The sequence below is a fragment of the Ovis canadensis genome, chromosome 14 (assembly GCF_042477335.2).
Source record: "Ovis canadensis isolate MfBH-ARS-UI-01 breed Bighorn chromosome 14, ARS-UI_OviCan_v2, whole genome shotgun sequence".
In the NCBI taxonomy this organism is placed as follows: domain Eukaryota; kingdom Metazoa; phylum Chordata; class Mammalia; order Artiodactyla; family Bovidae; genus Ovis; species Ovis canadensis.
The window spans coordinates 45,883,973-45,903,763 of NC_091258.1; the positions used below are offsets into that span (position 1 = coordinate 45,883,973).

Here is a 19,791-nt window from a genome sequence, read left to right on the forward strand (position 1 = left end):
CCTACCACTGAAGGACAAGAAGAATAAAGCAGCGCCCTTTCTTGAGCTGAATCCATGTCATAATGCAGTGATTACTTTATATTGAAATAAGGAAGGACCACTTTAACTAAAGCTTGCTTTTAAGGGGATATGTTCCAAATGAAAAAGGACTCCACTAGTCAGGAAAGACACTTTATTTGAGAGCTTCTAAGAGGGTTCTACAAACAATAGAGGCTTAGAGTGAAAAAGAAGATAAAAAGGAAAAAAAATGAAAAACAAGTATTTTAACTATTGAAAAAGTAAACAGCCTTTTAAAAAATTTAAACACAAAAATGTGAAAATGTAGTTGTCAAATCTAATCCAAATACATTCCTAGAAAAAAGGATCATCCACAGTGACGGGGTTACTTACAGCTGTATACTTGTTTAAGTGCTATTCATTTTCCTTTTGAATTATTTCTTCACTTCAAATTCAATTGGAGATCTGTGCAAACCTAGCAAAATATTCTTTGGAATACAAAAACTATATAAAAAATGAACAAAACTTGTCATTATGGAAGTATTGAGAGTGTACAATCCTTCACTGAAATGAAAGATTCCAAAGTGACATCGTCCACAGAATTTATTCCATTGAAGTGTTCAGACAATTTGATTCAAACGCAAAGGAATATGGAAGTGAGCACTTCATCAAAACATTTCTCTTTGTATGCATTTTGACTGAGTCATAAAAATAGTCTGTTGCAGGATATTAAGAAATTGCTTGAAACAAACTCCCACAATAAAGTTTAAAAAAGAGAAGACAATCTAAAAATTATCTGCAATCCAAGAGAAAGCACGTGCCCTGTGTCTAGGGGAAAGAAAAAGCGCTTACAGCACAGAATGACCTGTGTGTTCTTCCCCCAAGTATTGCTATGTTTTGACCTTTGGCCCCACAGAGCAGGTGAAGCATCCTTCACAGAAGTCCCAACCCCTAGGCAGCAAGATGGGACCGCAGGAGACTGCTGGCATACCCACAAATGGCATTGACCTCAGAATCCCACCATGGTCCCTGCCCTCATTCTGAGCTTATGGCCCAAAGCATATTTTAGAACAAAGGTTCAGAAATGAATTGCTCTTTCTTTGATCAAACTTTGAAATGCCACATTGTTTTAAAAGGAGTTACAATTATAAACGGAAAAAGAAACAGTTTCAACTGTCAGAGTCATTATGATAGCCTGGCAAGATCAAAGTAAGGAAAAATAGAATAACACTGGAGGTCTGATCTGATAACTACATGTGGCAAATGTATATTTTTTACTCTTCACCCCCATCAATCCCCAAATGCTCGGTATGGGGCAATAACATCCACATTTTGAACTTTAGAGTTCTAATAGATTCATTCCCCCATGGATTCATTTCTCATAGCCATCAAATTACTGATATACAAGATAAGTGCATATTATATAACAAGTATTGCAAAATCATAGACTGACCTAGATCTTTAGCATCCTTCTTTGATAGAAGATGTGTATGAAGAAAAGCTAAGAAGCTAACACCAAGAATGTACAAAAAAGCTTTACACAATGTTACAGAATCTTGTCTGAAAAAAAAAATTTTGTAAAACATATCCAATTTTAAATAAACAATAAAATCAGCAGACTATAACAGATCATAAATAGGGTTATGAAAAGATCACAAATACCTTAAATTAGAATTATAAATGGGTAATTAGAAATACTTAATTGTTTTCAATGTTAAGAATCGAACCCAGAATTAAAAAAGAATCTTTTTTATTTCAAAGGTTGCTTCTTATATTGAAGCTCATATTAAAGCAACAGTACAATGTTCATAAAATATAAGTGTGATGCCGTAACATTTCTTACATGTCAGAATACTGATATTCGTATGTATACTAAAATAAGAACTTTAAAATTGTACAAATAGATACATTAAAAATGACATAGAAATAGGGCGCCTCTCACTGAAACAAGACCGTTATATCTGGCACATATTAGTTTAAGATGAAAGTAGAAGCAAAAAGATTTACAAGAATCAGCAGTAACAAGATTGATGCTCAAGAGACATAATTGTACATTGTATTGTACATACATTGTATGGGTTTAAGCTGGCTGAATATTATATATTTCAAGTTTAAAAATGCACTACATATAGTGTCCATAGTTTAAGGCGAAATTACAGCTCAGAACTGTTGTCCTTTCTAATTTTGTGGAAGCATCTTTGACAAATTAAAAACAAAAAGAAGAAAAAAAAAGAGTTCAATGTTCATGACACATAAACAATTTCCCTTCATTGTGAGTTCACTGTTCAGACTTCCCCTTCTCTTAAATATTTTGTATGCCAAGTGGTTTTTCTCTAGCCAAGTTGATAAACAACTTCAATATTTGCCTTTTTGTGAGAAAAGGTACTTCACAGTATTGACCACTTTGATGTCCTTGCAGTTTTATTAAATGTATCCTCTCTGTAAAACTTTGCTTGTTTTAAATGAGCCTTTCCTTGATTTAAAAAAATACCTGTTTACATATCTTCTAGATTCCTCAGAACGCCAGACACAGTTCTTAAGGCCAAATTTGTATCGTTATTGTTAAGAGTCGTCATCAAAAGTGTCTTTGGAACCGTACAAGTCCGCTAGTTTCTTAAACCGAGGGCCCCAGTTCTGTAGGTAATCATAGTCCAAGTCTGAATCTGTGGTAGCCGACTCTAAGGAACTCAGGGACCCAGCCACAGAGCCCCTGCCTTCATAACCATAGATTTGGATGGAGTCATAAGGAGGGGCAGTCGGGTCATTATCCGCCTCCTGTATTCTCGTGTTGATGAAGTCATCCACATCCACACTGTTGGGAGCTGGCCGGAGCCCAGGTCTAGGCATGTACTGATACTCAGGTTTGATGTCTTTGCGAGGGATAAATCCATTGATACCATCAGGGTTCTGGAGGGTGGCGATATCAAAGGCTTCTGTGTCTTCTTCCCCACCGCCCTCGTCATCATAGGTGATGATATTCTCACGGACATCTTCTTCCTCGAAGACGATGAGTGGTTCTTTCTTTTGCCTTCTCAGGGTCACAAACAACACTACAATAACTACAGGGAAAGACAAAGAAAGGAAGCAAAGGTTAAGTCCAGTCTTCTGGGGTTCTTTTCTCAGGGGAACTCTGCTTACCTTAAAGCATGCTGTACACATGCTTCAGAACAGGGACCAGTCTATGAAATGAGTGCTTTACCTGGAATCCTCAAAGTTGTGCAAAAGCTGGCCTCCACCTGTCTCTTCCTCTGCAAAAACGCTGCCAGGAAAATATTATTATCCAAACAAACTGGCAAGTTGGAACTATTGTGAGCTTTTTACAAATCAATCTGATACTATTTGGAAGTCATTTTCCAAAGAATTAGGAAGATTCTAAATATGTCTGTCTGTCTGCAGCCTCTTAAATGTGGGTTATACCTGTCTCTTTTTGCAAAGGAAGGCACTGCCTCTCCAAAGTTTACAAATGAGGACACGAGAGACTTGAGGTCCTGTTCTAAAAGAGGTTGCAAGAGCTCTGAGGTGAGGCCAGCACTGAACCCACTATACCTTTATAAGAAACTGTATCATAAGCATGGCTAGACTCTCTTCAGACCACCATATAGAAGAGAGGTAGCTTATAAAGACCAACAGACAAATGACAAATCTTCTGTATTTGTTTGAACAGAAAACAGTGTCAGCTGAAACTCCAGATGAAACCAGTTATTGTCTCTTCTCTGAGAGAGGGGATTCCACTAAACTCAGGCCATCTAGGTAAGTGAGCAGAGTTGCTTACCAAGAAAGCTCAGCCACGGCTTCATTCCTCTGGCAACCACACCCCCCTCCCCGGCCCCCGCCCCACTTCCCCAGAAGAGGCTTCTGCAGTCTTTCATTGGAACACACGGGCTTCCCTGGTGGCTCAGTGGTACAGAATCCACCTGCCAGTACAGGAGACAGGGGTCGGGAAGATCCCTTGGAAAAAGAAATGGCAACCCACTCCAGTATTCTTGCCTGGAAAACCCCATAGACAGAGGAGCCTGGCATGGGGTCACATGGTATCCATAGGGTCATAAAAGAGTCAGACACCACTTAGAAAATGTGGTGACTGCAGCAACTGCAGAAAATGTTTGTGACTGAACTTGGCAAGTGACCTTAGAGCCCCTCTGGATCCACCATCACTGTGAGATGGAGGATGAGGGTGTGCATTTGCCTAGACTCTGAATGGCTTCCAGTGCTCATTAGGCAGTGTTCCCCTGTGCCTAGTTCCTAACAACACCTTCACCAGGATCACTCCTTTTCACTTTCTTTGCTTGGATAACTCTTAATCTTTCATCACAAAAATCCTTCCTGATATCCCATTCTGATACCAGACAGGACTACTGGTATCCATTCTATGAATCCCACCTGGCCATCACCATGACACGTGTTACATTGTTCACACATCTGCCTCCCGACTCAATTATGAACTTCTCAGAACATTTATATTTTCTGCCCCCTCTGCTTGGACTATCCATCCTTCCCAGCCCCTTTCCTCAGATGGGACACTCAGCATCTGATAGGTGTGTCACATCCTCCAGGAAGATGTCTCTGACCTTCCCATTCCATGTCAGGAACTTTCTACTCTTGTGCCCCCAACTGCCTGTTATGTTCATATCCCAATCATGGCACTCACCATGTGCCTCTGTATCTGCTCATGCCTATTTTCCTCAATAGATGATGAACTTCTTGATCACTGAGATCTTGTACAATTCTTCTCTTTACCCCTCCCGGCTGAACACAGGGCCTGGTATCCTGAAAATGCTCATTAACTATTTGTTGAATTCAACTCCTTGGCTCTTCCCTATGCATCGAGGATCCATTAATTCATTCAGTAGACAACTAGCCATCATGGAACAAGTATAAATTGATGTCTGACATACTTAGGTTTGAATCCTGACTTTTTTGTCATGCATGAGTTCTGAGACTTTGGGACTACTGATGCAATCTTCCTGAGGCTTTCCTGCTATTACAGAGTAAACTATAGATGGGACGACATGTAGAAGAGGGGCACCAAATTCAGCGGGCAAGTGCAGGAAAAGCTTCTCCCAGGTCCCTCAGAGCTGAGGCATATACCCAGATATCACATATGACAACTGGCGGGGAGGGTGGCAGAGAGCCAAGATCCAGCTTCAGCCAGGCCAGTGTTCATCCAGTTCCTTGAGTCCTCCATAGACCGTCTTTGACATCACAATTACTCTTTCTACCTCTAACTCTTCTCATTCTTCTTGTAAGGCAAATGGTTGTTCATATACTATGTCTCTGCCTAAATTCCTCTCCTGAAAAATATTCTGATGTTCTACCCGGTCCCCTGTTGATGCCCCCAGATGTACTCTGCTAGCAGTCTGGTGATGCCAGCAATTTGCTCAATACAAAGTTCCCCTAACTCTGCTCTAATGCTTGCTAAGTCACCTGCTCCCCCACCACACCCTGAAATAGATGACCAGGCAGATGCCACTTCTTTTTTTGTCCCAAGTTGCATCCACAGTATATAGCACATATAACTTGGGAAATACACGTGTGTCAAGGATGGGCCTCTGGATGAAAGGCCCTTCCCACGGGTGGCTGGGGAGATCCCTTACCCAGGAGAATGACGATGCAGGCGAGGATGGCGATCAGCGCCCCGGTGCTCAGGCCGGCGTTCAGGATGTAAGCTTCTGCGTTGCAAGACAGCAGCGCCCCGTTCACGTCACACCCACAGACTTTGATGGTGAGGGTGTTGGTGCTGCTCATGGGAGGGATCCCGCCGTCACTGATCACGATGGGCAGGAGGTACAAATCCTGCTTCTGCCGACTGAACCCTCCGCGCCGGGCATACACCCCTGCGGTATTATCTGTGGGAAGAGGGGAGACAAGGCTCGCTGGGAGAGCAAGGCCAGGGAGTCACAGCCTTCGCACTGCTCCGTTCAGCTTGGCTGATCTGAGTGTGCGCTTCTCACCACCAAGGCTAACAACCAGAACTGCCCCACTTGTTCTTTAATCTAGACATCCACAGAAGCCGCTGCCACTTGGCATGACAAAGATCCCTGAGTTTTGTCCCATCTGGAAACAAAATTCAGAAACTGGCTCTTTTGTATTTCGTCAGGATGAATGCTTTCAGTGGCTGGGTAAGGACACCGTTTTCTGTTTGAGTGTTTGTCCTTTTCCTCAAATACAAGGACGTATGGGCTTCAACCACACTCTGTTAGTGAAGGATACAATCAAATAGATAAGCGACTGTGCACTTTCCCAACTTCATGACAAGCCTTTGGCCAGTTTTTGTTAGTTTTTTGAGAGATTTGTAATCCACTCTCAAATCTTGCCCAAACTGCAAACCCACTCATAAGTCCTAAAGGGAAATGTTGTCTTTAAAATAAAAATATTTTATAAACCTAGAAGCAGGTTTATAGTTTCTCCAAAATTCAAGCAACATCAGCCACCCAGATGAAAATATCATTCCTGCTTAAAACAATGATGTTTTCTCTGTTGCCTACCCAACGCAGCCCACGTCTACACAGTGGATCACCAGATGGTTCCCTGATCTAGATTAACCTTGCCTTCCAGGCTCACGCCTGCTGTCTCCCACGCACCCCAGTTCAGCCTGCTGTGCAGAACTTAATGATTGTTCCCCAGCACACCATATTCTTTGTACGCCTTGACTTTGACCCTTTGCTTTAAAATGCTCTCCGATCCACCCAAAGTTCCTTTAATCATGACAAGTGAGTTTCTCAAGCCTCAAAACTAAATCCAAAGTCACCTTTCTAGACCTCTCTCCCCATCTCCGTTGGGACCCAGCACACTGTACATTCCTATAAAAATCAGTCCCCAACTCTTCTGTCATTATTTGTTGGCATAAAACACTTGGTTCTCTCCTAGACTGTGGACTTCTGGAAAACAGGGGCTTTTATCTGCTTCATCTCAGTCCCTCCAGTGCTGGACACATAGCAGACATTCAACAAATATTTGTTGAACAAATGTTGTAACCATGTTTTGGGAAAGGTTTCACCCAAGTTCCAGATGTTGGTTTTCATGTATTTCTCAATCTTTTGTAACCTATTCCCAAATGCTTCCTCATCATGTTTTCTGCATATCTCTACCCGCCAAAAAGATTTTTTCTAGACCATATGCTCTGCGCTTGGAAAACATTGCTATTATAAAACAGTGGAAGTTTTGAATATGCTCCATCAAATTACACACACACACACACACACACACACACACACACACACTCAATATGGCATGCCTCATTTTGTGAGGTAGGAATCAGTAATTTATAGCAAGATTATGACCAAGATGATGGCCCATTGCTTTGAATGAATTGATAGTACCATGAATTCGCTCTAGGAAAAATTATCCTAGAATCTAAAAGCTGAATTCATATTTTTAGGTTAAAGAAAATGTAACATATTCTGTGTGCGATTAAAAAAAAATATCTATACCAGGTTCAGTCTCGTTTAGGACTGAACAGATATTCTGAGTATTGCAGGAGCTAAGGTGTGTGTGCTGGCTGGTTTTTGGCAGACTTATTAGTGATAGATCTTCTGCCCTTTGCTGCCAATCTTGCAATCAAAACAGGGCAGAACTGCCCGCCCTCATCTCTATATTTTCTGAAGTTTGTCTGATTAGCATATATTGCTCTTATCACTGGAGAAAAATTACATGTACTATGAAAAATCATGAGTTTTTTAAAAAGCTGGTCAAATAGAAGGTACACTTAACATTCCATTTGCTGACTGTGCTTTCCTATTGTAGGCTATCCCACTGTTCTATGCTTAACAAACACAAAAATTGACATAGCTACATAAATTACTTCGAATGTTATTTTTCCCTCCTCATAATTTTATTTGAATTCAAGTAAGACTTTCACAAATTAAATGTTAAAATATTTACTGTATTTTAATGATCTGAAATATCACAAATGCCATGCCATCATGAATAAAAATAAATATGAAAAAAAATTATGAAGAAAAGAAATTAATTAAATTGCTAGGTCAAATATACCTCTCTGGTATGAATGACATCCCCAAGAGATGTCATCTATTGAGTCCCACCCTGTTACCCATGGTGCAGTTTGGTGGGAATGTGACCTGAGTGTTTTTTGTTTTTTGTTTTTAAACCTGTGGAGGCCATGGCTTAAAAATCTACTCTTCAGTGTGCAATCCATGCAAAACTGTACCTCCAGATGACAGCAGGCTGGCTGATACATGAAGGTAATTGAAAATCAAACACTAGTGGAAAACATGTATCTGAGCAGGACACCCGCCTGTGAATTCAAGATGTTTCATATTCTGAACAGCTGAGTCCTCTCAGACACACTGAAACTATGAAATGAAAGCTCATCAAAGTACCCAGCTGACTGAACCATTTATTGTCTCTGAGTGATTCATCAGTAGAATCTCAAGAACTTTTTAAAAATGTTTCACATATGGATTTTAAGATTAGTTTGAGAGGTGGAAAATAAATGGACTGAAGGTCTGTTCCTGGGCATAGTCCAAACACATGCTTTAGAATGAGTCATTTGTCCTGCCAGAGCCTTACTTGTTCATCTTTAAAATGACACAAGTGGATAGCAAGCATGCCTCATGGGGTTGAGATTAGGACCAAATAATAAAAATCTTTGGTTGTCCTCTGGGCTGTGCTTCCAGGAAGCTCAGTAATCCTTCTACTGGAAAACTCAGCACCAGAATCCAGGTCCTCCAGAGTTCGTGAACTGGTGAGGGGTAGGCATAGTTAGAGGAGAAGCATGTCTAACCAGACTAGCTTGGCACTTAGGTGGCTGCTGTTGCTTGAATGCATACAATATCCCCCCTTTAGATCTAGACATCAGCACCAGTGGGAGGATGGTGCTGCAGGGAGGGCCATATCAGAGGAGACAGCACCGTGTCCTGTGATGGTCTTTCTTGCTGTCCACTCTGGCCACTGATCCTTTAGTAACAAAAAGAACCACTATAGGCAGGGACTCCATGAAAAACAACTCTAGAAAAACAAATAGAAAATGAAACAAACTGACAACAATAATAAAACCTCTGTAGGAAATCATTTTTGTATCCTAGGTTTGGCTACAAATTCTCTCATTATTTTAATTAGCCAGCTACTCTATATCCATCTTTGGGAGGGTCCCCTCAATTTGGACATACACATTTCTGAGATGTATGGGTGACACAAGAAAAAAAATAAGAGCTTCTGTAAGACATATTTTCAGGGAAATGTCAAATTGATTCCATGGTTAATAAGATGAGGCAGAAAATGACAAATGTTCTATTGATTTTTGAGTTTTCATCAAGAGATTTCTCAAATCCTTCTCCTTTGTTGTTGTTGTCATTAAGTCACTAAGTCGTGTCCAACCCTTTGCCACCCCGTGGACTGCAGGCTCCTCTATCCTGCTCTGTCTCCTGGAGTTTGCTCATATTCGTGTCCAGTGACTCAGTGATGCTATCTAAACATCCCCTCCTCTGCCACCCTCTTCTTTTGCCTTCAGTCTTTTCTGATGAGTCAGCTCTTCACATCAGGTGGCCAAAGTATTCTCCTTTATAAAGCTTCCAAAGAGCAAATCTCAGTATTTGGGGTCAAACAGATCTGGTTTTGAATCATGACTCTTCTACATATTAATTGCCTGACATTTAGACATATTAGGTAAATGTCTTGAGTTGCTATATTCTCATCCAGGAAATTAACAGTTTTTAGGGTTAAATTTGATTCCATTCGTAAAGGCACTTAGCACAGTGCCAGGCTGTTGCAGATGACCAGTAAATATCAATTCTTTTCTGGAAGTTCTCCTCTTTGTACAGTAGACTAATGAGGAAGAGAAACATACTAGCAAAGAGAGGAAAGTGAATTCTTAGAAATGTCATTGCAGCCTTGAATGCAATTGCCTACAGAGAAGGGCGCATCCTTCAGAGGTAGGAAGATAGTTCATGCTCTTCAGTTCTGGGTAAAGTATTTCCCATGGTAAGAACATGCTTTTCAATCACCTTGGTGTTTCATCCTGACACCTTATATTCTCCTCCCTGTCCACAAACACGGAAGCCTTTCCTTCCACTCCCCCGCCCCGCCCACTTAGGCAAAAACTTGCAAACGAGGTCATTAATTACTAGTACATGTCTTGTACAAACTGTAGTATTTCTATTAATGGTAAATAAATTCAGGTTTCAAATTTTTATGTCTACAACCTAGACTCCTAACTGGATGCTATTTTTATCTGCATACTTTGTGATTACATTAACAAAATGTAAAAGTCCTTCATAACGATGGTCTCCATGGTACCAGTTTGGAGATGCAAACGTAAGGGCCATGATGATGATATCACCCAAGGGAGGGATATATACAAAGGATATTAAAAGGGAAAATTACGATAGGGAAGCAGCCTTTGTTACATCAGCTGCACTGGGTGGCTATCTTATATTAGCCAGAGACACTCTTCCTTACCACTTCTTTTCCTTTGTCGCTCTCCTCTCCAAAGCTAAAGATCCCCCTACTGATCAACTTGATCAGAGATATTAATACTTTAGCCTGTGAAGACAGACACTGTCTGCGTCCTACTGGAGCCCATCGCTTGAGACTGTAAAAGATCTAGGCCAAGCCTTGCTCTTATTTAATTCACTTCTGACCTAAATCTACCTAATTTACCCTTTCTGCTCCAATCTTAGCAACAAACTAAATCCATCCACCCCATTAAAAGCTTCCACACATTTGAAGACAGTTATGCAGTCCCTGGTAGAATAATCATTATGTGATTATGTTCCTCTGGGTCTTTTCTACTTCCCTTATATATGTGGTAATAGCTCTATCAGGATAATGAAAAAAATATAGATATATAAAGTGTGTCCCAAAAGTATTTAGTGAAGTTTCAAACTTTTAAAATTTCAGCAAGACACATGTTATAGAATTATTGTACAAAAGACATCATTGAAAAGTCTAGTTATTTAGATTTTTTGGTACTCATTTACATTTGTGATTTTTGAAAAAATAATTTTAATTTTTGATGGCAATATTTGTGACACCTTGAATCTGAGGGAGGGACTGAAATAATAGAAATTTCAAATAATGTTTTTAAAGTTTGTAGCATTAACTTCTAATATGACTAATGCTTAAAGGTAAACTCAATAGCTTCTGTATATATTTTTTATTGTCTTTCTAAACACCATATGAGCCACTTATCTGCCTGTAGTCATTGCTCATATTGAATATTTCACAGTCTACGGCAACTGTTTGAATGTATGTCTTCTCCAATGGACCGTAACATCATTGAAGGCAAGAACCTTGCTTATTCATCTTTGTTTGGTCAGCAGTGTTTTGTGAGCTAGAAAAACAAACAGTTGAAGGAGGTAAATTCTATGAGACTAGCCTTAAAATATTAATGCAGAAAATTGTTTGATCCAAGACTCAGATGGCTATAACGTTTCCCCTGTAAGTGAAGGCCTACATCCTACAGAGGAAGGGAGATTATAATCTTTTAATTATATCTCTGATACTGAGATTCAAAATTCAAAACACAACAAATAACATGGGAACAATTGCCTATGTGCGTGTGTATATGCACATAGATTTGATGCTTTTGAACTGTGGTGTTGGAGAAAACTCTTGAGAGTCCCTTGGACATCAAGGAGATCAAACCAGTCAATCCTAAAGGAAATCAGTCCTGAATATTCATTGGAAGGACAGATGCTGAAGCTGAAGCTCCAATGTTTTGGCCACCTGATGCAAAGAGCTGACTCATTTGAAAAGACCCTGATACAGGGAAAGATTGAAGACAGGAGGAGAAAGGGATGACAGAGGATGAGATGGTTGGATGGCATCACTGACTTGATGGACACGAGTTTGAGCAAGGAGTTGGTGATGGACAGGGAAGCTTGGTGTGCTGCAGTCCATGGAGTCACAAAGAGTTGGCTATGACTGAACTGAACTGAATTGATGTGTATAGGAGGCATCTAAGTGTGCACTCTTTGTTGGTATCAATAGACTTTTCAGGTTGTAGTTTATCACATTCCTTAGAATCAACTCTCCTTCCACTTTTGTTAGAGGATAATTTTCTCTTGGTGATAGGGAGGGAGAAAGGAATGTATTTCTTGGTTTTAGAAAAGGAAAACTACCAAGGAATTCAGTGGGAGATGAACATTTAGGGACTTTTAGTGAGTTGAGAAATCCCAAGGGTTAAGTCAGTGACCAGAGCGAACCTTGAAAGAATAATCTATCTAATTCACCAAAGAAACCTATTTATCCTTCTGTTAGGTTGAGGAGGGGGTGGGTTTCCAGATAAATTGTGTTCTGTGTTGGACAAACCACGGCAGTGAATTTCAGGCAGAAAAGGAACATAATTATTTATACAGTGAAAATGGCAGGGCATTAAAAGCCATCTGCCATTTTGATCTGCCAACAGAGAATCTTCCATATTGAAGCAATTAAGGGGGGAAAAGTCCCACAGAAATCTGTTTGATTATCTTTAAATTATAAAAGTGAAAAGCTAGAAGCATATTTGGATGCTTTTTGGTGCTGCTCATCAGAAAAAGAATTGTCATTAGTTTAGACCAAAAAAAAAAAAAAGAAGAAGAAAGAAAGATGTTTGCCAATTGGTCTAATCAGGATGAATCTATCTTGGCTATCTTTCCTTACCAAGCCAAACCTGCTTTCCATACAAACATTTTTTGTTCTATTTTAAAAAATATTTTCAATTATTTTTTATTGAAGATAATTCCTTTACAGGAATTTGCTCTTTTTTTGTCAAACCAACATGAATCACCCATAGGTATACATATATACCCTCCGTTTTGAAGCTCCCTCCCATCTCCCTCCCCATCCCACCCCTCTAGGTTGATGCAGAGCTCCTGTTTGAGTTTCCTGAGCCATGCAGCAAATTCCTATTGGCTATTTTACATATGGTAATGTAAGTTTCCATGTTACTCTTTCCATACATCTCACCCTCTCCTCCCCTCTCCCCATGTCCATAAGTCTATTCTCTATGTCTGTTTCTCCACTGTTGCCCTGTAAATAAATTCTTCAGTACCATTTTTCTAGATTCCGTATATATATGTGTGTTAGAATATGGTATTTATCTTTCTCTTTCTGACTCACTTCACTCTGTATAATAGGTCCTAGGTTCATCCACCTCATTAGAACTTACTCAAATGCATTCCTTTTTATGGCTGAGTAATATTCCATTGTGTATATATACCACAAATCCTTTATCCATTCATCTGTCGATGGACATCTAGGTTACTTCCATGTTCTAACTATTGTAAATAGTGCTGCAATGAACAATGGGATACATGTGTCTCTTTCAATTTTCGTTTCCTCAAGTTACATGCCTAGGAGTGGGATTGCTGGGTCATATGGTGGTTTTATTCCTAGTTGTTCTATTTTTTTTTTTAATTTGATTTTTTTAGCAGTTCAAACTTAATTCTGAGTGTATCATGTATTAGAACTCATTTGATCTGCAACTTGGTGCATATTAGATAATATACTTACAAATTTAATACATTTGAAACCATCTCTTCCTGGATCCAGACCTTAGATGTCCAATATAACTTTGTGCAATAATATATGATGCAAGGATAAATGGATAGAAGGGGTGGGTGATCAGGTACTGACTCCTTCAGAACTTTCCAACATAGAAAGAAGGGTTGTCTTTTTTAGCCTGAAGCTTATCTCATAACATAATCATTTTTCCACAATAATAACTAACCCCCCAAATGACTAAAGCACATTACATGTCTTTCTAACTACTTTTTCCACTTTAATTCATGCATTTGGTCAACCCACTTTTTTCAAGTTTTGGGATACCAGAGCTCGTATTCTAATGGGAGACAGACAGAGAAACATATGCTTAGAATGCAGAGTGATTAAAAAAACACTAGAGGTTAGTGCAGTGTTCCTGGAGCACAGAGGAGGTAGCATCCAGGGATGGGCTGGGATGCCCAGCAAAGCTTCACCTAAGAGACTTCATTTACAATGCGACTTGAAAGAGGAGGTATAATAGGCAGGGATGGGGGTACATTTTCCACAGAACAAAAGCATGGGCATGTGAGAACACAGCATATTTGGGAAAATAAAGATGGTTTGAAGTTTCTGGAGCATGGTTTATGGTAACAAGAGAAAGGAGATGATAGACCCCAAGTTTATGGGAAGTAGGTCATATCATTTCTTGCTCACTAGGCTATAAACTTTCAGTTAAAGCCATAGGAAATGGAGAGCCATAGGAGAATTTTAAAAAGAACTATCAGTGGGGGCAAGTTAAGTCGGGGCAAGGCTAGAGTCAGACAGCCTGTTTGGAGGCTGCCGTGATAGTTTCAGCTCCTCTGCAGGTAGGTCATGAACAGACACTCTCAAAATCACCTGTGCTTTCACAAAACAGCTAACTTCGCTGCATGTGCTTTTAGGAGTTTCCTGATATATGAGACTATATCTCACTCGCTGCTACAGCCAACATTTAATCTTTAACCCTTGCTCTTTCCTCTACATTTTATCATTATGTGGAATAGAGGTTTGGAAATTAGAAATATGAAGTTCAAAATCAGGATATTTCAATTTAATATATCAATTAGGTCAGTGGTCAAAATCATACTATCTTATTATTAGTAACCAAAAATTGTGTTAAAAACTGAACATCTGTTTTTTAAAATAAAATTAAAATGGAAAGGAAACTTCCTAAAATACACACACACAACATAAATCTTAATTTTAATCTAACAATCAATGTTATGCTTAATGATAAAACTCTAGAAATAATATCCCCATTAAATTAACAAGTAAAGGCATTATTATTGTTATTATTTAACACATAAAGCACAAATATATGCAGTTTGTCAAAAAAAAGCCCAATTTATTTTTTTAAAAGATGAAGCAAATTATCATTATTTAATTTTTATGTAGTTGTTTCCATAGAAAACCTAGGAAAATAGCTGAGAAGTTATATCAATAACTTTTCAGTGTCCAATAATAAATGAACTAAGTAAAATAGCCATAGTTTATACTAAAAATTGTCACTTAGAAAATATACATAATTAAAAAATCTAGGCCAGCATCCAAAATATAAAGTAGCTAGTCATTATCTTAATAAGAAATATGAAGAACAAAAATGAAGAAAACTATAAAATATCCCTTATGGTAATTAAAAAGAGAACAGATTCAATGGAAACTCAGAACATGCTTCTGGATAGGAAGAATATTTTAAAATTCTTAGTTTTTAAATTAATCTGTAAATTTAAGGTAAACACAATAAAATTCACGAAGATACTTATCAAGCACCTAAAAAAGTTCTAAATTATATCTGGAGGAACAAAGAAACCAAAATCTAAGAAAGAGTAATAAAAGGAAAACAATGTGGACAAAATACCTGTCAGATTTTAACATAATATGTGTGAAGCCATTAATGAAAAATGTGATGCTCTGATGAGAGTAACTAGAATAGGAAACGTTGATAGTCCATAAAATCTAGTAGTATGTAATGCAGGTGAAAATAATGATGGTGTTACAAAGAAACTAGAAATAACTATTTCTTAAATAATATTTTAAAAATGGCCAAAAAAGCGAGCCTGTGTATTTATCTCATATGGTTAAAAGGTTGGAATGGGAAACGTGATATATAAGAGAGAAGCAAAGTGAATATTGATGTCAATTTTTCATGAGGAAAATCTTGCTAAGAATAATATTACACAGAAAAACTGAAAGGTCATGTACACACTGCTATATTTAAAATGGATAGCCAACAAAAACCTATTGTGTAGGACATGGAACTCTGCTCAATGTTATGTGCCAGCCTGAGGTTTGGGGGAGAATGGATACATGTATATGTATGGCTGAATCTCTTCATCATTAACCTGAAGCTGTCACAATATTGTCAACTGGCTATACCCCAGTACAAAATGTTTTTGGTCTTAAAGAAAAAATTAAAATGAAAAAATAAAACCTTTACTTTAAAAAAACACAGCATAAACAGGACTGAAAGGACATTGAAACAGTGGGGAGATTATGCAGTAGTATGATAAGACATGCTATTCAAGGTTATGCTCAAAATTCTCTATGCAGAGCTTCAGCAGTACGTGAACCAAGAACTTCCAGATGTACAAGCTGGGTTTAGAAAAGGCAAAGGAACCAGAGATTCAATTGCCAATATTCCTTGGATCATAGAGAAAGCAAGGGAATTCCAGAAAAACATCTACTTCTGTTTCATTGACTATGTGAAAGTCTTTGACTGTGTGGATCACAACAAACTGTGGAAAATTACTAAAGAGATGGGAATATCAGACCACCTTACCTTCCTCCTCTGAAACCTGTATGCAGGTCAGGAAGTGATGGTTAGAACTGGACATGGAACAACAGATTGGTTCAAAATTGGAAAAGGAGTGAGACGAGGCTGTATATTGTCACCCTGCTCACTTAATTTATATGAAGAGTACATCATGTGAAATGCCAGGCTGGGTCAAGCACAAGCTAGAATCAACATTGCTGGGAGAAATATCAACAACCTCAGATGATAACCACTCTAATGCCAGAAAGTGAAGAGGAACTAAAGAGCCTCTTGATGAGGGTGAAAGAAGAGAGTGAAAAAGCTGGCACAGCATCTGATCCCAACACTTCATAGCAAACAGAAGTGGAAAAAGTGGAAACAGTGACAGGTTTTCTTTTCTTGGGCTCCAAAATCACTGTGGAGGATGACTGCAGTCATGAAATTAAAAGATGCTTGCTCCTTGCAAGGAAAGCTATGACAAATGACAAACCCTAGAGAGCATATTATAAAGCCAAGACTTCACTTTGACAGAGGGGGAGATGGTTGGATGGCAATTCAATGGACGTGAGTTTGAGCTAACTCCAGGAGATGGTGAAAGACACGGAGGCCTGGCGTGCTGCAGTCCATGGGGTCACAAAGAGTCGGACAGGACTGAGCAATTGAACAACAAAAGTGTGTGAAAAGAACGTGCTTACCCAACAATAGTCAACTGATATCATATACCCTTATAATGAGGTCAGGAGGTTATTTAGGAAAAAAATGTTGATGTAAGTATAATGATGCTAAAAAATGCACATCATGTATTATTATGCAGGGGAAAAAGGGAACATCATTTTATAGTTGCTTTTTTTAAAGATCAAAATATATGCCAAGAAAACAGCTAGAAGGCTATAAAAATTAGCAGTGATTATTTTTAGATTGTATATTACCAAGTTATTTTATTATTTCTAAGTTTATTTCTGCTTGTTTGTATTTTCTAATTTTCCTGCAAGGAATATGTATTAATTATGCAGTAGAATAAAATTATAAAATTTGTCCTCCACAAATAAATTTTACTATAATTTCCATGGCTGATTAAAATTACAGTTTGTCCTTTTCTCTTCATACTTTCCCTGGAATCCTAGATTGATGAATCAAATTTTAGATCTTTTTCTCTTCAAAATACTGATAGTTGATTATGGGGTAAACAAAGATTTTTTAAACAATAATTCCAAAATCAGAAATTAGAAGAGACACACGCTCTATATTCATAAATACAGTGTTACCACACCTGACGGAACTCAGTAAACACACAAGCATTCTAGGCCAATTTATTTATTGGCATGGTGAGCTTAGGCAAGTCTCTGAATCTTCTGACTTTTCATATTCCTTCCTCATCTAGGAAATGGGGACAAAAATATCCAAAATGCCTACTTTCTGGGGCTGTTTAGGAATTAAGTGCAACAATGGCGACTAGAAAGCTTTATAGACCAATGAAGAGCTACATACACGAGAGGTGCTATTCCCAGCATTTTTTTTTCTTTGTGCTTTTCATATTCATTACATGTTCCTCATGATTTTAAAAGGTGCCATAAGTCTAGTATTTTCAAACTAAATGCATCTCAAAGCCTGGGTGGATCAGCTCTTCATCTCCCCAAACAGCACCACTCTTGATATTAACAGCCAAAGATGGACTCAGATGTCCAAGAGTTAGCAGTGCTCTACTTCCCGGCTCCCTGCTGAGTTGTCTTTGAAGCTCCCGTGCTGTAGAACGGAGTAAGATAAAATATGAAATAGAAGGCTTGTGTGTGTTAAGATGGCTTCCCCTCTTATATTTTTAAAGAGGCCGAATGCTTCCATAGAGTTTAGGCAAACACAATCCTGATTATTTACATGGCATAATGGAAGTAAACACTCAAGGAGAGAGAAAGCTGATGCTTTTACTCAGCATGCTATAAACCATTATCTCATGTTTTCTATGGAAAACAGTCTCAGCCGGGAAATTTGGTAACTCAGTAGGCTATTAATAGGACGTGGAATGTGATTACTCTTTTTGGATTACTTCAATATGTAATTACTTTTAGGAGCTGGTAGAAAGAAACTCTATTAAATGATAATTATAGGACTGTATTTGCTTTAAGGTTTTGAAATAGCTCTAAACATGGGAGTTTTCATTAACTGTTTGCCATAGTTAATAAAGGCATTTTTCTTAAAAAGTAGCAATTCCGTGCAAAAGTGGTGGCTCCACATAGAATTAGTTTCTTATAGGAAAGGGCAGGGAAAACAGATCATGCGGTAGGGTGGCTTCTCCATGGTAATATAATCTCCCTGAAAATATAGATGGCATCCCCAAAGTACTGTGACAAAGTGAACTATGTATAACTCCCTGGAGAACAATAGGTCTTAGTATAATGCTTTCAGAGGTTAACAGCAACTAAATATTACAGAAGACATAAAATGAAGACAAGGCAGGTGATGGAGGTGAAGTTGGCACAATAAGAAAAGCCTAGAAACACCAGCTGTTCCAGGGGGTGTCCAGTGATAAATAGGGATGTTGCCAGGAATACATCCAGGAGTGAGACCTCAGATGTAAACTGGGGATTATATGAATACACAGATATAAGGATCATAATGAAATGCTCAGATCAGCCCAAGAAGTAATAATAAAGTATGTTAGACCATATCCCTTCAAATCCAAGGAGCATGGGAAACACTTATCTGCTTTAATAATTTACCCAGGAGGGCACAGGGGTTCAGGCTGTCACCTCTAGCCTTCTGAATGTCCAGGTTTAAAATCTAGGTCTCTCTCCCACATGGCTGACTTACTTAATGGCCTGTCCCTCATTTTCCTCATCTTCAAAACGGGAATGATAATAATTCTTACTGTTGAGAAAATTTAATAGAGTGCAGGAAGGATCTTGGCATGGTGTTTAGAACATAGTTTGTTGTGGTGGTTGTTTAGTCACTAAGTCATGTTCGACTCTTTGCAACCCCATGGACTATAGCCCACCAGGCCCCTTTGTCCATGGGATTTCCCAGGCAAGAACACTGCAGCGCGTTGCCATCTCCCCATCCAGAGGATCTTCTCGACCCAGGGAACGAGCCTACATTTCCTGCATTACAGACAGACTCTTTATCACTGAGTCACTGGGGAAGTCCCTAGAACATACTAACTGGTATTTATAATATTGATAACACTGATAACAGTGATGGGGAAAGTAATAATAATTAGTTTAAGAAGCTATAAGTCTGATCTCAGTCACCAAGAAATCAATATATAACCTCCCACATAGCTAGCATGTATCTAATGAAAACGTGTGAAGAAGGACCACCCGTCCTGCTTTGTCTATTCCTATATTGAATCACGGCATTTGTCTTCCTGTTTACAGACTTGCATTGTCACAGGCTTATAGGAGCAGGTGCAGAAGAAAATAGTCTGGAGAGGAGTCAAGAAACTTATTTTTTGATCTTGGCTCTGCTGCCAGCTTTGTCTAGGGACTGAACTGTTTGGGCCTACACAACAACAATAAAAAACAACTACTGCAAACAATTTGCAAGTCTAGAATCTCCTTGACTAATGAAATAAGAAGTAGAAATCACAT

General features: G+C 38.7%; 1 protein-coding gene across 1 annotated transcript in view; it reads right to left on the reverse strand.

The window, feature by feature from the left end:
• Window positions 1–1,248: 1,248 nt before the first annotated feature.
• The window catches only part of CDH11 (cadherin 11), a 150,788-nt gene continuing 132,245 nt past the window's right edge, over window positions 1,249–19,791 (reverse strand). The window contains exons 12-13 of the mRNA XM_069548936.1: window positions 5,592–5,843; window positions 1,249–3,056 (exon numbers count right to left, since the gene is read on the reverse strand). Coding sequence (XP_069405037.1) covers window positions 2,560–3,056; window positions 5,592–5,843 — 749 coding nt within the window. The 3' untranslated portion in view covers window positions 1,249–2,559. The remainder of the gene's footprint in view (window positions 3,057–5,591; window positions 5,844–19,791) is intronic.